The 16,455-nt window shown below is 43.3% G+C and overlaps 2 protein-coding genes across 4 annotated transcripts in view; one reads left to right on the top strand and one right to left on the bottom strand.

Annotated features, from left to right (window-relative positions):
* The first annotated feature begins 2,153 nt into the window (after positions 1 to 2,153).
* On the top strand, positions 2,154 to 16,358 carry ZNF830 (zinc finger protein 830). Its single transcript, XM_054164293.1, has 10 exons — positions 2,154 to 2,293; positions 2,432 to 2,531; positions 5,185 to 5,305; positions 5,855 to 5,888; positions 7,961 to 8,181; positions 8,502 to 8,592; positions 9,239 to 9,302; positions 12,642 to 12,722; positions 14,061 to 14,137; positions 16,043 to 16,358. The coding sequence occupies exons 1-10, from the start codon at positions 2,172 to 2,174 to the stop codon at positions 16,224 to 16,226; spliced, it is 1,095 nt and encodes a 364-aa protein (XP_054020268.1). The 5' UTR covers positions 2,154 to 2,171; the 3' UTR covers positions 16,227 to 16,358.
* LOC104299421 (poly(rC)-binding protein 3) overlaps positions 13,157 to 16,455 on the bottom strand; it is a 588,572-nt gene continuing 585,273 nt past the window's right edge. For all 3 annotated transcript variants that reach the window (XM_054164289.1, XM_054164285.1, XM_054164290.1), the window contains one exon: positions 13,157 to 13,654. In XM_054164289.1, the coding sequence (XP_054020264.1) occupies positions 13,634 to 13,654 (21 nt within the window). In that variant the 3' untranslated portion in view covers positions 13,157 to 13,633. The remainder of the gene's footprint in view (positions 13,655 to 16,455) is intronic.

Below are 16,455 nucleotides of genomic sequence, written 5' to 3'. Positions count from 1 at the left end.
AAAAGAGAAATTGCTCCCATTTGCCTTAGTTGCACTTACCTCATCATCTTCCTCCAGTTGCAGTATTACTCTGGCTCTGTTTACACACTTCAGATGTACTGTCTGAGCAACATGTATTGCCCCAAACTTGTCATCTATGAAGATGGAAATCAAATTACACGCTTCCTCACCCCATTTCCTCCTCCAGCTCCTGTAGGTTGGTGTGAGACAAACCAACCCCGTGTTCAGGGGTGCTGTTGCCCCTGAAGCCGTGGGATGGCTTGATCTCTGGGACCAGTGAAATACAGTGGTTGTAGCAGTGTCTTCTGTGGCCAAGTCCTCCTGAAGCTAGTGTTGCTGTAAACCTGGAGTAATGCATCTATCATATGCTTTTTTTAAATGTTAATAGTCACTCGTGGTTTGTGGTGGAGCTCTTCACACCATGGAAGTTGGGGCTAGAAATTTTTATTATTATTATTATTATTTTAGTTATTTTATTGTACTATCATAAATGGAAAAGCATAAATAAAATATGGAAAGTTCTCTGCTGTCCTTGGTCATGATGCAGTTCCTAAATGCTGTAAATGGGCTGTGTTTTAAGTGGGGGCAGTGCCTGCTGCTCTGTGTTACGGAGTTCACAGCGCAGGCAAGAGTGGGAAAGGTTTAGGCTGTGCCAGGACTCCTGAGGGCCTGGAGCATTACTGTGACTGGCAATAGTGCTGGGGCACTGTGATGAATGGAGTGATAATTCGTGTCAATTAGGAGATTTTGATTAAAGCAGAAACTCTTAGAAGTATGGATGGGCTAAATAAGAATATGGGACTAAAAAGTGAGACAGGGTTGTTTTATTATAGAATGTTCTTTGCCTTTGTTATTATTGTTTATATTTTGTTTGCTTTATTCTATTTATGTAGAAGCCTGAATAGTAGAGGGAAATACTAGGGAAGCTAACAGCTTGTGTGAAAAGTAGCCTATGTAACAGTAGTAAGTTGCTCAAGGATGAGAAAGGAGGAGAGTTTGCTGCAGAAGATGTGAAAGTGAATACATAAGAAACAGTTGTAAGAACTGGCAAAGCAACCTCAAGGACTCTGCGTGTAGCCCACCCTTGGGAAAGGTACTGATTGTAACAACAGGGCTAAAATAGTTACAACCACAAGGACTCTGCATGCAGCCCACCCTTGGGAAAGGTACTGATTGTAACAACAGGGCTAAAATAGTTACAACCTCAAGGACTCTGCATGTAGCCCACCCTTGGGAAAGGTACTGATTGTAACAACAGGGCTAAAATAGTTACAACCACAAGGACTCTGCATGCAGCCCACCAGCAGGTGCTGCCCAGAGATTACAGCATTGAAAGACCACCAGAAGGACAACCTAATTTAAATAAACCCACCTTTATATGCATATGCATTAGGAGTAGAATATTCCAAGGGGAATTACATAGTGTTTAGTGTGCGTGTTGGTGGAGCGCAGACTCCCCCTGCACCCAGCGCTGCTTGTCTCTTACTGCCTTAAAATTGCTCTTTTCAATTGAAATAGTACTTAATTGACTTTAATTGGCTTTGTCATTAATAACAGACACCAAGAAAAGGTGTGGGCTTTTTTTTTTTGGGGGGGGGGGGGGGATGGGTGTGGGTGGGTTGGTTGTGTTTGTTGGTTTTTTAATTATTATTTATTTATTATTATTTGGGTTTTGGTCGTTGTGGGTTTTTTGGTTGGTTTTGTTTTGGTGTTTAAAATTGTTTCAAGCGCTCGTTACGGTTGTGCTGCATACTGAAGGCTTCTGTATATGGGTGTAGAGGATGTAGTCGGGGGAAGGAAGGAGGTTAATGATTTATTTTTTTTACTGGTTTCAGGGACACTTTTCAGGGTATTATTCAGAGGTGTGCCCGTTAGCTGGACAACCGTCCCTGTCCCGTTCCGGTGGTATTCTAAAGGCTTAGCTACTGAAAATCCTGACCAAGCCAGGCGATTCAACGCTGCACCTCTGGCAAGGTTATTGTATTTCCGCTCCGCTTCCGCTTCCCCGCAAGGGGCGGGCCCCAGCCTCCTGGCCCGGCCCCGCGCGGGGCTCGTCCCGGCGCCTGCCTTCCCGCCCCACGGCCAGGGCAGGGCCGCTCCGAGGCGCCGACGTCCCGGCGTGCCTGGCGTAGCGAGGCGGAGCCCGAGCTGCCCCTGCGCGTCGGGGAAAGATGGCGGCGGCCGGGGTGGGCGCGGGGCGCAAGCAGGTGCGACAGGAGGAGCTGCGGCGCCTCATGCGGGAGAAGCAGCGGCAGAACGCGGGGAAGAAGCGGATCGACTCGCCCTTCGCCAAATATCCTCAGTACTGAGCTCCTTGGCCTTGTCCTCGGGGGCTGGCGCGGCCCGGCGCTGCGGGTGGGAGGGGGTGGCCGGCGAGGGGCGGGGGTCCGCGCTTCAGCGCGCTGCTTTCCTTAACGGCGGCCGCCGCCACGTACAACAGCCTGGGGCACCTGAGCTGTACGCTGTGCAGCGTGCCCGTGAAGAGCGACTTGCTGTGGCAGACCCACGTCCTGGGCAAGCAGCACCGTGAGGTGAGCGGCCGCTGGCTTCCCGTCCTGGCTGGCGAGCGGTGGTGCCGGCGCTCCGACAGGCCTGGGTGCCCGCCGGCTTGGGGTGCGGGTTTCGGCTTGGCGCTGACTGGGATTTTGTTGTTCAGAAGTTTATTTGTTGTTCAGAAGCGGGAGGTGATTCTCCCCCTCCACTCCGCTCTGGTGAGACCCCACCTGGGGTACTGCGTCCAGTTCTGGAGCCCCTATTACAGGAAGGATCTGGAGGTGCTGGAGCATGTCCGGAGAAGGGTCACGATGATGATCAGAGGGCTGGACCTGAAGACAGACTGAGGGAGTTGGGGCTGTTCAGTCAGGAGAAGACAAGGCTCTGAGGAGACCTTATTGTGGCCTTCTAGTATTTGAAGAGGGCTTCAAGAAAACTGGGGAGGGACTTTTGAGGGTGTCAGGTAATGATAGGACTAGGGGGAATGGAACAGAACTAGAAACGGGTAGATTCAGATTGGATGTTAGGAAGAAGTTCTTCCCCATGAGGGTGGTGAGACACTGGAACAGGTTGCCCAGGGAGGTGGTGGAAGCCTCATGCCTGGAGGTTTCTGCAGCCAGGCTGGATGTGGCTGTGAGAAGCCTGCTGTAGTGTGAGGTGTCCCTGGCCATGGCTGTGGGGCTGGAGCTAGATGATCCTTGAGATCTCTTGCAACCCTAACAATTCTATGATTCTAACTGGGGCCCACGTGAGGGGCGGCCAGGATTGGAGAGGGTACATGTCCTTAACGAGCCTTGGGGTTTGCTGCTCTTTGAGGTGTGTGCTGGTAGGTAACAGTGGCGCATCTACCGGGAGAGCGCAGTGTGACAGCAAGCCTGATTATTTTGTGTTTCCTTAAAACCTGTGCAGTGACTGAGAGGCTGGCACTTGTGCAAATGGCCCTTTGTCTTTCAGGGGGCATACTCTTAACGTGAGGCTGTGCCCAAGTTAGCGACATCTTTTGAAAAACTCTCGCTTGTCTTCAGCTCGTACTTGGAAACCACTCTTGGGATTGCTTTTGTTACCTGTGTGCTGTGAAGGGACAGCTACACGAGGTTAAGGAAATATGCTTGTTCTTCAAAATACAATATAGCAATAAATACAAAGAATTTGTAAATCAGGTTGAGGGAGCTTGTAAATTGGACAGAGCCTTAAATCTAAATTTTGTTAGCCTTTAAAATTCTGTAGCGGCTTCTTGGCAGAAACTGAGAGATTGCCTTCAATTTTGCAAGTACTGAGGAAAAGACCAAAACAACTGAGGTGTTCTCAGGTCATTGCCACACTGAGTAGATAATCATGGCAAGGAACAGTGATGTTTTTAATACTACTGCTGTGCTTTAATGTTAAAAACACTTAATATTCCAGGACCTTAGGATGAGACCAGCCTTCCTGCTCTTACTGATGTAGATGTTACTGTTCTTTGTCTTTGATTTCTCACTCATACTGAATCTCTTGTGCAAGTGTCAGTTCCTCTGCCCTCCTTTCACATCATTCAACAGAAACATTGGCCATGGTCCCAGTGGAGGCCAGTGAGAAGCAGAGTCCCTCTGGGATCAGTGCTGGGAGCAGGCTTGTTCAACATCTTTGTGGGTGCCATGGACAGTGGCATTGAGTGCACCCTCAGCAAGTTTGCTGATGACACCAAGCTGTGTGGTGCAGCAGACACACTGGAGGGAAGGGATCCATCCAGAGGGACCTTGACAGGCTGGAGAGGTGGGCACAAGCCAACCTCATGAGGTTCAACAAGACCAAGTGCAGGGTCCTGCATCTGGGTCGAGGCAATCCCAGGCACAAATCCAGGCTGGGCAGTGACTGGCTGGAAAGCAGCCCTGAGGAAAGAGTCTTGGGGGTGCTGGTGGACGAGAAGCTCAACAGGAGCTCTCAGTGTGCACTTGCAGCCCAAAAAGCCAATCAGACCCTGGGCTGCATCAAGAGAAGTGTGGCCAGCAGGTCAAGGGAGGTGATTCTTCCCCTCTACTCAGCTCTGGTGAGACCCCACCTGGAGTACTGCCTCCAGTTCTGGAGCTCCTATTACAAGAGGGATCTGGAGGTGCTGGAAGGTGTCCAGAGAAGGGCCATGAGGATGATCAGAGGGCTGGAGCACCTCTCCTATGAGGACAGACTGAAGGAGTTGGGGCTGTTCAGTCTAGAGAAGAGAAGGCTCCGAGGTGACCTAATTGTGGCCTTCCAGTATGTGAAGGGGGCCTACAAGAAGGCTGGGGAGGGACTTCTCAGGATCTCAGGTAGTGATAGGACTAGGGGGAATGGAATGAAGCTGGAGGTGGGGAGATTCAGGCTGGAGGTGAGGAGGAAGTTCTTCACCATGAGAGTGGTGAAGCCCTGGAATGTGTTGTCCAGGGAGGTGGTTGAGGCCCCATCCCTGGAGGTGTTTAAGCCCAGGCTGGATGAGGCCATGGCCAGCCTTGATGTAGTGTGGGGTGTCCCTGCCCATGTCAGGGGGGTTGGAGCTAGATGATCCTTGTGTTCCCTTCCAACCCTGACTGATACTATGATACTATCTGTGATGTCTATTTCAGCAATACTGTTCTAGAAAGATACTAGCTCACTTTAATGAACTGTTCTGTTTAGTGCTGCATTGTAAACTGGAAGTTCCTGCTAGGATAGCCTCCTGAATTTTGTGTTTCTTCATAGAGAGTTGCAGAATTAAAAGGCACGAAGCAGACAGCAACTAGTTCATCTGCTGACACATCATCTCATCCTGTCAAGAGAAAAACTGTTGAGACAGAAAATACAGAGCTAAAGAGAGTCAAAGGTGAGGAGAGAAAAATACTTTTATCAAGCAGGTGCCAGAATCTAGCCATGTCACATCTTGAATGCTTTTGATTATTACTGCTTTTCCTGTGGAAGTGCATGTGACTATATAAGAATGCTGAGCAGATGTCAGCCTGTTGTTGCTGAAAAAGGGAAGAAGTCTGTCTTGCTCCATGAGTTCACTGAGCAGGAGAAAACTTTACTGTGGTAGTTTACCTAGTTTTCTTTTGGGTTTTTTTTTGGTTAAATTAGGTTATGGAGCTGTGGGCTTGGTCTAAACAGTACTAGAAACAATGGAAGTTGAACAGTAGAAGCACTTTCCCAGAAGTGGTGTTACTAATCTTCAAGCCACTGGTTTGCCTCAGATCACACATGAAAATTCATAGTAAAGATAAGGGTTTTTTCCCTCTTGATGTGTAAATTTTCCCCCTAACTGTGTAAATATGTGAGAGTGTGCCTTTATGAAGTTGCTGCTATACTAGCAATCTGTTTGAGGGATATTTCTTTGAAAAGCATCAATTATAAGAAGTGCCTCTTGGCTATTCTACAGGTACAGACAAAAAGCTACATACATCTACGTCTGGGTAAGTAGATCGTACTACACATGAGATTTTTGTAACTAGCAGCTGCTGCATTCTCACCCAGTTCTGCCTCATCTCTTCTTGCTATCCAAAGAGAATCACTAGATCCCTGCTTCTGCTTATTTTTTAATATGGGTATGTATTCCTGAATATGGCAGCAACTCCCTCAGTGCAGATGAGAAAATCATGGTGCTAACACTGGAGTCTCTGACAAAACAGGAGTTCTTTCACTGCTACTATCAGACTTACAAGATACAGGTTGCTCAGGGAGGTGGTAGAAGCCCCATCCCTGGAGGTTTTTAAGGCCAGGCTGGATGTGGCTCTGAGCAACCTGCTCTGGTGTGAAGTGTCCCTGCCCATGGCAGGGGGGTTGGAACTAGAGGTCCCTTCCACCCCTAACAGTTCTCTGAATATGTGGTGGTATTACATATTCCATTTTAGAATTAAAATAACTAGGGTGTGTCATGTGTTCTAATCTTTAATACTAGCATACTACAGGAGAGATGGTAGTCTGAAATTAAGACAAATTTTGCATATATCTTTAACTCTTTAAATGGCATTTATTCACAAAACCTTCTAAAATGTCACAAACAGATCTTTATTAAGATATTTTTGTCACTTAAAATACATGTAAATGCACATCATGCAGTGGAACTCTCATAGGAGTGTATTTGACTTCAAGGGATTGGGTTAAGCATCTTGCTACCCCTAAAGTTTTCTCATGGTATTCAGACACCTTTGTGGGGTTGGTATATGTCATAGAATCATAGAATCAGTAAGGTTGGAAAAGACCTCAGAGATCATCAAGTCCAATCTGTCACCCCAGGCCTCAGGCCTCCTCTTCTTCAAAGGAGGAATTATTACTGTCTTTCATAGAGACTACATGCTGTTATCTTGACAGTAGAGGACACCTTTAGAAATGTTGCACATGTGTGCAAAATTAAGAGTTGAGAGGTGTGTTCATTATGAAATGGATCAGTATGATTATGTTAAAATATAACCTGGAAAACTGTTTGGCTTGGAGGCTTGCAATGATTGTAAGCAATCTCTTTTCTCATTGCTGAGCCTGTGTGGCTTTTCTAAGCTGCAATAGGTACCCAAATAAGTAGTGTTGCACCTGAGGCTTATCAAGGTCTGCATGACACTCATATGAATGCTGAACTATGCATTTTTGAATTGACTGTGTTCACAGCAGGTGTACTGATACAAATAGATTTGTCTGTAGAAGCGAATTACCTAAGCTGCCATTCCTCTGCATACATTATGTTATGGCACTTTGTTAATGTTTCTGATACTGACTGTTAAAATACAGATGGTGTTTTCAGAATTAACCTGAGCATTTCTGGGGACCTTCAGATGAAAGCAAGATGTGCTGCCTTCATACTGTGGTGACACTGGGATCTGGGCAGCTTGGGTATTGCACAGTATCTAAATGGTGTGGCCAGCAGGACCAGGGAAGTCATTCTGCCCTTGTACTCAGCACTGATTAGGCCACACCTTGAGTACTGTGTGCTGTTCTGGGCCTCTCAGTTTAAGAAAGATGTTGAGATGCTGGAACGTGTTCAGAGAAGGGCAACAAAGCTGGGGAGCACAGCCCTATGAGGAGAGGCTGAGGGAGCTGCGGTTGCTTAGCCTGGAGACAAGGAGGCTCAGGGGAGACCTTCTTGCTGTCTACAACTACCTGAAGGGAGGTTGTAGACAGGCAGGGGCTGGTCTCTTCTCCCTGGCACCCAGCAACAGAACAAGAGGACACAGTCTCTAGCTGCACCAGGGGAGGTTTAGCCTGGATGTTAGGAAGAAATTCTACACAGAGAGAGTGATTGCCCATTGGAATGTGCTGCCCAGGGTGGTGGTGGTATCCCCATCCCTGGAGGTGTTCAAAAAAGAGACTGGATGAGGCACTTAGTGCTATGATTTAGTTGGTAAGATGGTGTTGGGTGATGGGTTGGACTTGATGATCTCTGAGGGCTTTTCCAAACTGGTTAATTCTGTTTTCTGTATTGGTCACAGACTGAATAGGTTGTGGCTGCTAGACTGTAGCTGAGCTGGGTGAAATGTTTGGTGTTCTCTACTAGGCTACCCGCGGATTTTTTTGAGGACACGGAGCAAGGTGGTTCAAATGCACAGCTTTCAAAGCGCCCAGGCCCCAGCTTATTGTCAGGAAATTATGATGATGAGGATGATGAGGATGATGAAGAGGAGGAGGAACAAGAGCAATCAAACAAATCTTCTGTCACACGTAAAACTGAAATGCCCTCTCCAGCTCAAGAATCAATAGCTAATTCTCTACCTGCAGGTAATACTGACCGAGATAGTAAGTGAAATAGTACGGAGAAGCTGTGTATTAACTGATGATTGAAGGGTTTGAATGGTTTTGCTAATTATTCACTGTTGTTTGATTATCATATGTAATGGTGGTGGTAGAGAAAGAAGATTCTTTGCTAGTTTGCTACTGAGTGGCGTTTTCTCAGCATGCTTTTGATGGTAGTGAAGTAATGTCTAGCTGTTCATCCCTTGAGTCAGTAAGGAATTAATTGAAAATGCCTGTCTAGTCAGAATTTTATACAGAAGCTTGAACTGGTCCTTTTGTTCAAATGCTTTTGTCCTTCCTTGTAGACTTCTTTGACAGCAAAACTACAGCTGCTCCTATAGTTTCCCATTCTGGATCCATACAAAAAGCAGAGATACAAGAGAAGATAGTAGAAAGGTAAGCAGTCAAATCAAATGTTGCTAGATTTGGGAACTGGAAATAAGTATTCCTCCTCAAGGCAATGCAGACTGCTATCACTTAGAAATCTGTCATTTTGTTAACTTGTATTCAGAATAGTTTGTATGCATGTCAATCCCCAGCACGCTTTCAAGCAGGTATTTTGTACCCTAGGGGCAGGATAAGAAATGGAGCAATACCACCTGGTGTCTCTGAGACATTTCTGCTTGTTAACTGTAACCCAGGATTCTTTGGAAGCTTAACATCAGCCACTGCTTTTAACTGTTTAAAGAAAACCATTTGCTTGTTCTGTAGTAATGGCTCAGCTCACTTGGGCACTTTATATTAGACTTTCTAAAGTAAAGACTGTGTTGTTAAAATGTATGTTCAGCAGGCTGGAAAAATATAGTTTAAGAAGCAGCCTAAGCTATGGCTCTTGTTTTAACAGTGAGATTTAAACTCCTTGTATGTCAGGTAAGACCAAACCAAAGAAACAACTTTTACGGATTGTAGGCAAAACTTGGGGTGTTAAAATCTTACTCCATTTCTAGGCTCTTTCATAAAAGCTTATGGCTTTTATTCTTTACTATTTTTAACTCTATGATAAAGCAGACTGTAAAGTGTTAATAGTAACCAAAAATTTCAGGAAAGAAAACACTGCTGAAGCTTTGCCAGAAGGTTTCTTTGATGATCCTGAAGTGGATGCAAAAGTAAGTGATCTGCTCTTTTTATGTGCTAGTTTTATTTCTGCCAATTGTAATGATTTTCTGAGCAGTAAGGACATTTTCCCTGGTAAGTGGTCATACCAGAATATAAGAAAATGACTGAACTATATAGAATAGAATATAGAGTAGTTCTATGGCAGTTGGAAGGGGCATGCAGTGATCATCTAGTCCAACTGCCAGACCAAAAATTATTAAGAGCATTGTCCACATGCCTTTTAAACACTTCACAGGCTTGGGGGAACGACCACCTCTGTAGGAAGCCTGTTCCAGCCTTTGACCAACCTCTTGGTAAAGAAATGTCTGATAATGTCCAGTCTAAGCCTCTCCTGGTGCAACTGAACCATTCATTCTGCATTAGTTAGAAAGCATGAAAAAGGGACAGAGATAGGAAGAACTTGTTAACTCATCTCTCTGAAGGTATTTTTAATTGTGGTTTCTTTGTGGCTTTGAAAGAAGACCAAAGAAATCTGATGTGTTGGTTAAAATGCTGTACTTGGATTTGGAGAGTCCACCTGGTACTTTATTCTTCAAGTCACCACAGGAAAAGCACTCCACCTAATTTGTATAGCCAGTTTTGCTTTGGAAATGAGGATGTAAAATTAGTTCTCTGTCATTCTTTGGGGAGATCTGCTCAGAGTTGTTGTGTGACTAATACTTAACATCCTGGAGAATGAAAATAGATTATGACATACACCGTAATCTCCGATACTGGGGTACTGCAGCAGTGAACTTGGCCTTCAGCTCTTTAGTCTTTTACAACTCAGGGAGTGGGTGGTATTATTTTTTTTTAGGCTTGGAAAAGAAATGTGAGCATTCAGTGTGTTTCCCCCCCCCCCCCAAAAAAACCCAGAAATTTTGATCAAAACCATTAATATTCCCTTCACTTGCACAGTACCAAGTGATGGCCACAACAAACAACATTTGAAATACAAACCTTTTCTAATGATTTTGTTTCTAAAATTGCCAGAGGTTTGACACTTTTCCTGCCTGCTTCATTGAAAAAATAGTGTTTCAGGCTGAAAGTTTTTTCTCTGTTTCCCTGTTGCTCACACTGTGGAAGGGTGCTGCTGGTGTATTTAAATTGAGTTGTGAGATTGGGTTATTAACCTCAGATTGGGAGACCTTGCAAATAATGTGTGGGTTTTTTTGTGTTCAGTTAGTCCCACTGTACCAGTTTTAAGCTTGGGTGTCTTTTTATTTGCTCTGGCAAGATTCTTTAGGCACCACTCATGCCCACATGTTGGTACTTTTCAATGATGACATGTTGAATATTCAAATACATACCTGAAAAAGCCACACCCTCTTTTTTGTTCATATTTCTTTTGCATATGACTGGTTGGGGTGTTAAATTTTTCATATGCTTTTTTCACCATGGGTTGGGAAGCTTGTACAAAGCAGGAATGCCTAGCAAAGGAGAATCTGCTTGTATCTGTGAGCACACTGGTTCACAGTATCACCAAGGTCGGAAGAGACCTCAAAGATCGAGTCCAACCCATCACCCACAGACCTCATGACTAGACCATGGCACGGAGTGCCACGTCCAGTCCCCTCCAGGGATGGTGACTCCACCACCTCCCTGGGCAGCACATTCCAATGGCTAACTCTCTCTGTGAAGAACTTTCTCCTCACCTCAAGCCTAAACTTCCCCTGGCACAGCTTGAGACTGTGTTCTCTTGTTCTGGTGCTGGTTGCTTGAGAGAAGAGACCAACTCCCTCCTGGCTACAACCTCCCTTTAGGTAGTTGTAGAGAGCAATGAGGTCACCTTTGAGCCTCCTTCTCTCCAGGCTAAACAATCCCAGCTCCCTCAGCCTCTCCTCGTAGTGCTTGTGCTCAAGGCCTCTCACCTTAGTGACCTTTGTTTTGGTTATTGTTTCAGCTAATAAAATTTACAAATGGATACATGTTTCAGTAAGCTCTTCCTTCACTTGCTTGCAAGTGCTTTTAATCAGCCCTTTCTAAATGTAGCTAACATACAGGGGGAAAAAAATGCTTGTGACATCACTTACACTGTGATGGCTGCATTGAGTCTGTGTTGGAATCACACAGAGAATAATTCTTTTCAGAATCAATAGCATGTGGACCAGAGATGGTGGGCTTGAAATAAATGCTCGTTCTTTACATCAGGAATTTATAAAGCCTATAAATTCTTGAGTGGATAAATATTTCAAGGAAAATAGTAATATTTTTAGTGTTTAAATTTATTTTAAGAAATACACATAATTATGAGTTACAAAAGACAACCACAATGTGTAATAACACTTTACATACACATGATAGAAAGAATCACAGAACAGAAGAATGAAATGATATAACTATTGCTTCCCAGTATGTAGTTTGTTTGGAAGCTTCTGATTTAGCCTGTAAACTTAATCCACACCAGATTTTTGTACAGTTCAGGAACAAAACGTGCCAAAATGTTGCCTTTACCCTGATGATGACTGATAGGTTACCAAAAGAAAGGAATGAATAATGTCAGAATAAAACTAATGCAAAAAGATGGTGTCGTGTTCAAACGGGGTAGTGTTCCTAGCTGTGTAATTTTGACCTAGTCCAGAGCCAGGCATTACCTGCCATCTAACACAGGTAATGGGTCACATCTTCCAGTCTTGAACTGGGGAAGTTTTGGTTGCACAGGTAGATTATCTTGTTTGTATTAGAACCACAATCTGGTTGTCATTACTTTAGAAATCTTAAACATATTCTTACAGCTACTGCTTTTTCAGTCTTCTTCTCTCAGTAATTCATGCCCCCTATGAGAGAAGAAAAAGCTTTGCATGTTGGTAAAATTGTATGGAGCTGTACTTTCTTCTGTTAGCCAATAAAATTAGACTAGGCTTGAAATATAGTCAGACTATCTAACACCAGTCAGACTGCTGGCTAAGCAATTTGATGTTTTTTGTGCTGCCAGAGGCAAATAATTCACTGCTTTGGGCTTGTGGGATAGCTACTATATACAATTGAACCAGCAGCTTACAGAGGAATTCAAAAACTACCACCAGACATAGTGAAATTACAAACTATCAAATTAGCAGACTTGGTCACTTCTGTTACTCCAAAAGTTCTACACCATCCATTCTTAACCAGTTATTCTTATATCCTACAGTCAAGGATGTTGTCTTAATCCAGGAGCAGAGTCAGATGGCTTTTTTTAATCAAAACCATCCTGCAGCTGCACTTCCTTATTCATATACATTACTTAGACTGAAGTATGTTAACAACACCGAGAACACAGCCTAATTTGCCCTATTTCTCCAGGTGTTTCACAGTGCCACAAAGAGTCACTAAGCTTGTTTGTCAATAAGCTTGTTTGTCATGGCCCTTAGGTACGGAAAGTCGATGCTCCAAAGGATCAGATGGACAAAGAATGGGATGAATTTCAAAAGGCAATGCGACAGGTCAACACAGTAAGTAATGGAATCTATCTTTATTGATTCTAAATACTATACACAATAAGTAAACCAGCAGTTTTCATGCAGCTCTGCAGAATGACTGACATCTGCATTCGTCAGCTGTTTGTTGCAATGCAGTGTGTGGTTAAATGCACTTTATAAACGAGCAAAGGGTTCCTTTTATTTTCCACTCAAGGGAAATTAAGGTGCACAAAACCCCTTCTGAACAGGATCTAGTCATCCATATCTATCTAGTTCCATTTGTTAAATTGTATTTGAGTAAGATAGCATATACCTCAGATCAGCATCCTGTATGCATACAGGGCCTAATTGTGGGCTCTTCTTATTTTCATATTTTAACCTTGAAAGACACAAAGCAAAATACCACCCCTTTATTTATCTGTTTCAAAAACAATCTATAAAAGTGTAGGTCCCATGGGGTTTGGGTGGGTTTTTTTTTGGTTAATTTAAATGTAATGGAAAGGAATCCCCAAATTTGGGCAAGTGACAAAAGATTTTGTGTGAGACATGTAAGTGGGCCACAGTCTTTCTGTACTTCTTTACTTTTTAGAATTGCTTGGAAAGTCTTCCTGGAACAGGTTTTTCATCTGCCCTTTCGTACAAAATTGCATCACTAAAGATACCTGATGTTCTCAGTCCTTTTCCTAGAGTATTAAGCTATTTTTAACATTTGAATTGTAAGTAATTTCTCACATGTCAACTGCTGAGAGAAGTGGTGCCAAAAAAAACCACAACCTGCTCGTTGCTCATTTTAAAGCAGTCAGCACTATAAACAGAGCGAATGTTCATACAAAAGCAGTGGTGGATACATTTTGCTAGCATTAGCCATTCAGATAATTCTTCAGCTTAGAAGGAATCTTCTCAGTTATGCGTGGACCATGGATTGCATAGCATCTCCCAGACATTCAGATTTGAGAAAGTATATGCTGAAAAAAATAACAGGTTAGAAACACTTCGGGATCTAGTGGAATACTTTAATACTTGCAATAACCTCGTGTAATATAAGTCCCAAGCACTGGTTTTCAACCTTAGACTGTGGATGCTCATAGTTTATGCTCAAAGAGTCAAAAAAAAATTCCAAAGGTTAACCCCATAGCAGCCAAACTAGTTTTAGTTTTAAGAAGAAACATTTCCATTTCAAGAATTTCCATTAAATCAGCTAATCTTTTTCTCTATTTGCCTCCAGAGTCTTTTGTGAAGGTTGGGAGTATAGGCATAGGACATTGACACTGACTTGAGGTAGAGGGGAGGAAGGGAAGACACAGACATCAAAAACTAACAACAATGGAATTTGGGATGAAGGTGAATTTTCTTAGCACTTTTCTGATTTAGATTTCAGAGGCAATAGTGGCAGAAGAGGATGAGGAGGGACGACTGGACCGTCAGATTGACGAAATTGATGAGCAGATGTAAGTAGATCAGTTTGTCCTCAGGCTTTCTTTCCTCCAGCAGTAGTGCATCTCTATTTCTCTAGAGCATCTCTATTTCTCTATTTCTCAGTGCTAATCTTCTCTGCTGCTAACTCTAATCACCTAAATATTTGAAGAAGACAAGACTCCATCAAACTGCAAAAGGTTACCTAATAAAAACATTAATTTTGGTGCAGGGTTATCTAATTATTTGCAAAGAGAATGCACTGAAATCACTGAAAGTACAGCAAGCAGGCATCAGCAAAATAAGGCAAATAGAAGGCAAACTTTGAACAAACTCTTCCCCTTCCCCCTGTCAAATCTCTTGATTTGTCACTCTGTGTGAATTCTGATTGATTTAGATTTTCTGGGGGCATAAAAAACCACCAAGGCCTGATCCTCTGCCCTGCAATTAAAATGTCAGAAATGAGACTTGTATTTTTGCTATCCAATTGCTGTACTGAAAACCTCCTGTTCTGGGACTCGCTCCTCATTTCTACTGAAAGCTTACTTAAAGGCTTTGTGGAATGGTGCATTTCATATAATGAAGTGGTTTGGGTTGTGTTGTTTTGCTTTGTTGAAATGGTAGGTGTAGCAGTTGGATGGGCATTAGTTTAAACTCTCAGTAACCTGAAATGCAGCTTGGTGGAACAGATTGTTACCATTGTCATGTGGCTTTACATGTTGATTAGCAGTGATTATGACAGTGGTAGTGATTGAAAAGAGAGAGATGAATTCCGATTTCAATGAACTTCACAACAGAAAGTGGACACTGAGAATTAAAGCAACACTTCAGCCACCTGGAGAGACATAAATGCTACAGATAATCAGCATATAAAAACAATAGTTTGGGGCTTAAATTGAGCTTTGGTACTAGAGAAATACCTTTGAATGAAGTTCGCATTGTTTTGGAGAGGGCTTGAGCTAAACCTGTGTGGTTTTGAGCATTCAGTTTTCCCATTTCCTTAGGATCCTGTAGTATGTAGGACCAAATTCAGGAATTTGTGGAGAATTGCAAGTTTGTGGCTAAAATTGGTTCTCCCCAAAACAGAAGTTCCAAACAGATGTTGGGTTTTTTGTGTTTTAAGTCTGGTTTTGTAGCTTTGGTATTCTGAGTGTATTTAAATGCAGGCCATTGTGAATTGAATTCAAAATCATACTCATTCCAGTGACACTAATGTTTTCCTCAGCCTTCAAATCTTCACCTGTGACTGCCTGTAAGTCATTGTATTGCCAATACATAAGGGTTAGAGGATCCAGATAATAATCTTTGCGTGTTGGTTCTTCCTTGCAAATAAGAATGAAAGAAGCAAAGATGTACTTGAGTCAGCCTGATACCATTTGGCCTTTTCAACAAACTGCCCTGTTAAAAGGACTGGAATGATTGTTACAAAACATATTTCAAGTAAATGGAAAACTGAAACTTGTGAATTGTGCTTACTTCATAAATGTTTTGTTAGAGCACACAGTAAGCAGATAAAGAACCCAAACACTTGTGCTGCTTTGTTTAGTCTCAGAGATGCCATCACTAAGTTATCGAAATCAATAGCCAGTTGACACCTCGCCTTTCTACCACACATGAAAACCACAAGAGAGTGGTGTCAGTTCTTGTGTGGGAAGTGGATATTGGTTCTGTGCTTTTTAAAACACAACCTGATGGTACTGCAGCTGTTGAAGTTGTTTGCATTAGATCTCACTCAGGGCTAGGGAACTGACCGCACCTCCCCTCTCCTCTGGTCTGTTTCTGCTTGATCATCACAGAGAAGGTGCAGTAGCATATTGAAAGCTCAGGTTTAACTTTATAAGAAGCTCTGCAGTTTCATCCCAAGTTGGGGAAGCGAATTCCAGCACTGTAGAAATTCCAGGTACTGTGGAAGTGTTAACAAGTGCTTTCCTTTTCCACAGTGAATGTTACCGCCGCGTTGAGCTTTTGCGTAACCGCCAGGATCTGATGAAGGAGAAGCTAAAGGAAGCCATGAGATTAAGAGCAACACAAGAGAAAGAGGATGAGGCTATTGGGAGCGAAGATGAAGAAGAACTGCAGGATTTGCTGTCTCAGGATTGGCGGGTGAAAGGGGCTCTGTTGTAGCATTTCTGCAGCGTGGCTGACGGTCTCGTTATCTGTGATGCTGCTTCCATTGTTTGAAGTGAGAGGCTTTTGTTAAATATTTATTTAAAGAGGATTGTGAGATGGTGAAAAGCCAGCTGCATTGAAAATAATCATCTTGCTGTAAAAACTGTACATTGCTAATGTTTTACAATATTGGATCCACTTTCGTATTCAAATTACTTGTTTCCTACCAGAGGTATTTTAATAG

Source organism: Dryobates pubescens, chromosome 9 (genome assembly GCF_014839835.1).
Source record: "Dryobates pubescens isolate bDryPub1 chromosome 9, bDryPub1.pri, whole genome shotgun sequence".
In the NCBI taxonomy this organism is placed as follows: Eukaryota; Metazoa; Chordata; class Aves; order Piciformes; family Picidae; genus Dryobates; species Dryobates pubescens.
This window is presented reverse-complemented; position numbering and strand designations above follow the sequence as displayed.

Excerpts from the sequence above, each read along its gene's own strand:
- ZNF830 (XM_054164293.1), top strand. The coding sequence starts at position 2,172 with ATGGCGGCGGCCGGGGTGGGCGCGGGGCGCAAGCAGGTGCGACAGGAG. Across the intron at positions 5,306-5,854 it reads AGAGCTAAAGAGAGTCAAAG|GTACAGACAAAAAGCTACAT; the intron begins GTGAGGAGAGAA and ends GCTATTCTACAG. Across the intron at positions 9,303-12,641 it reads ATCCTGAAGTGGATGCAAAA|GTACGGAAAGTCGATGCTCC; the intron begins GTAAGTGATCTG and ends CATGGCCCTTAG.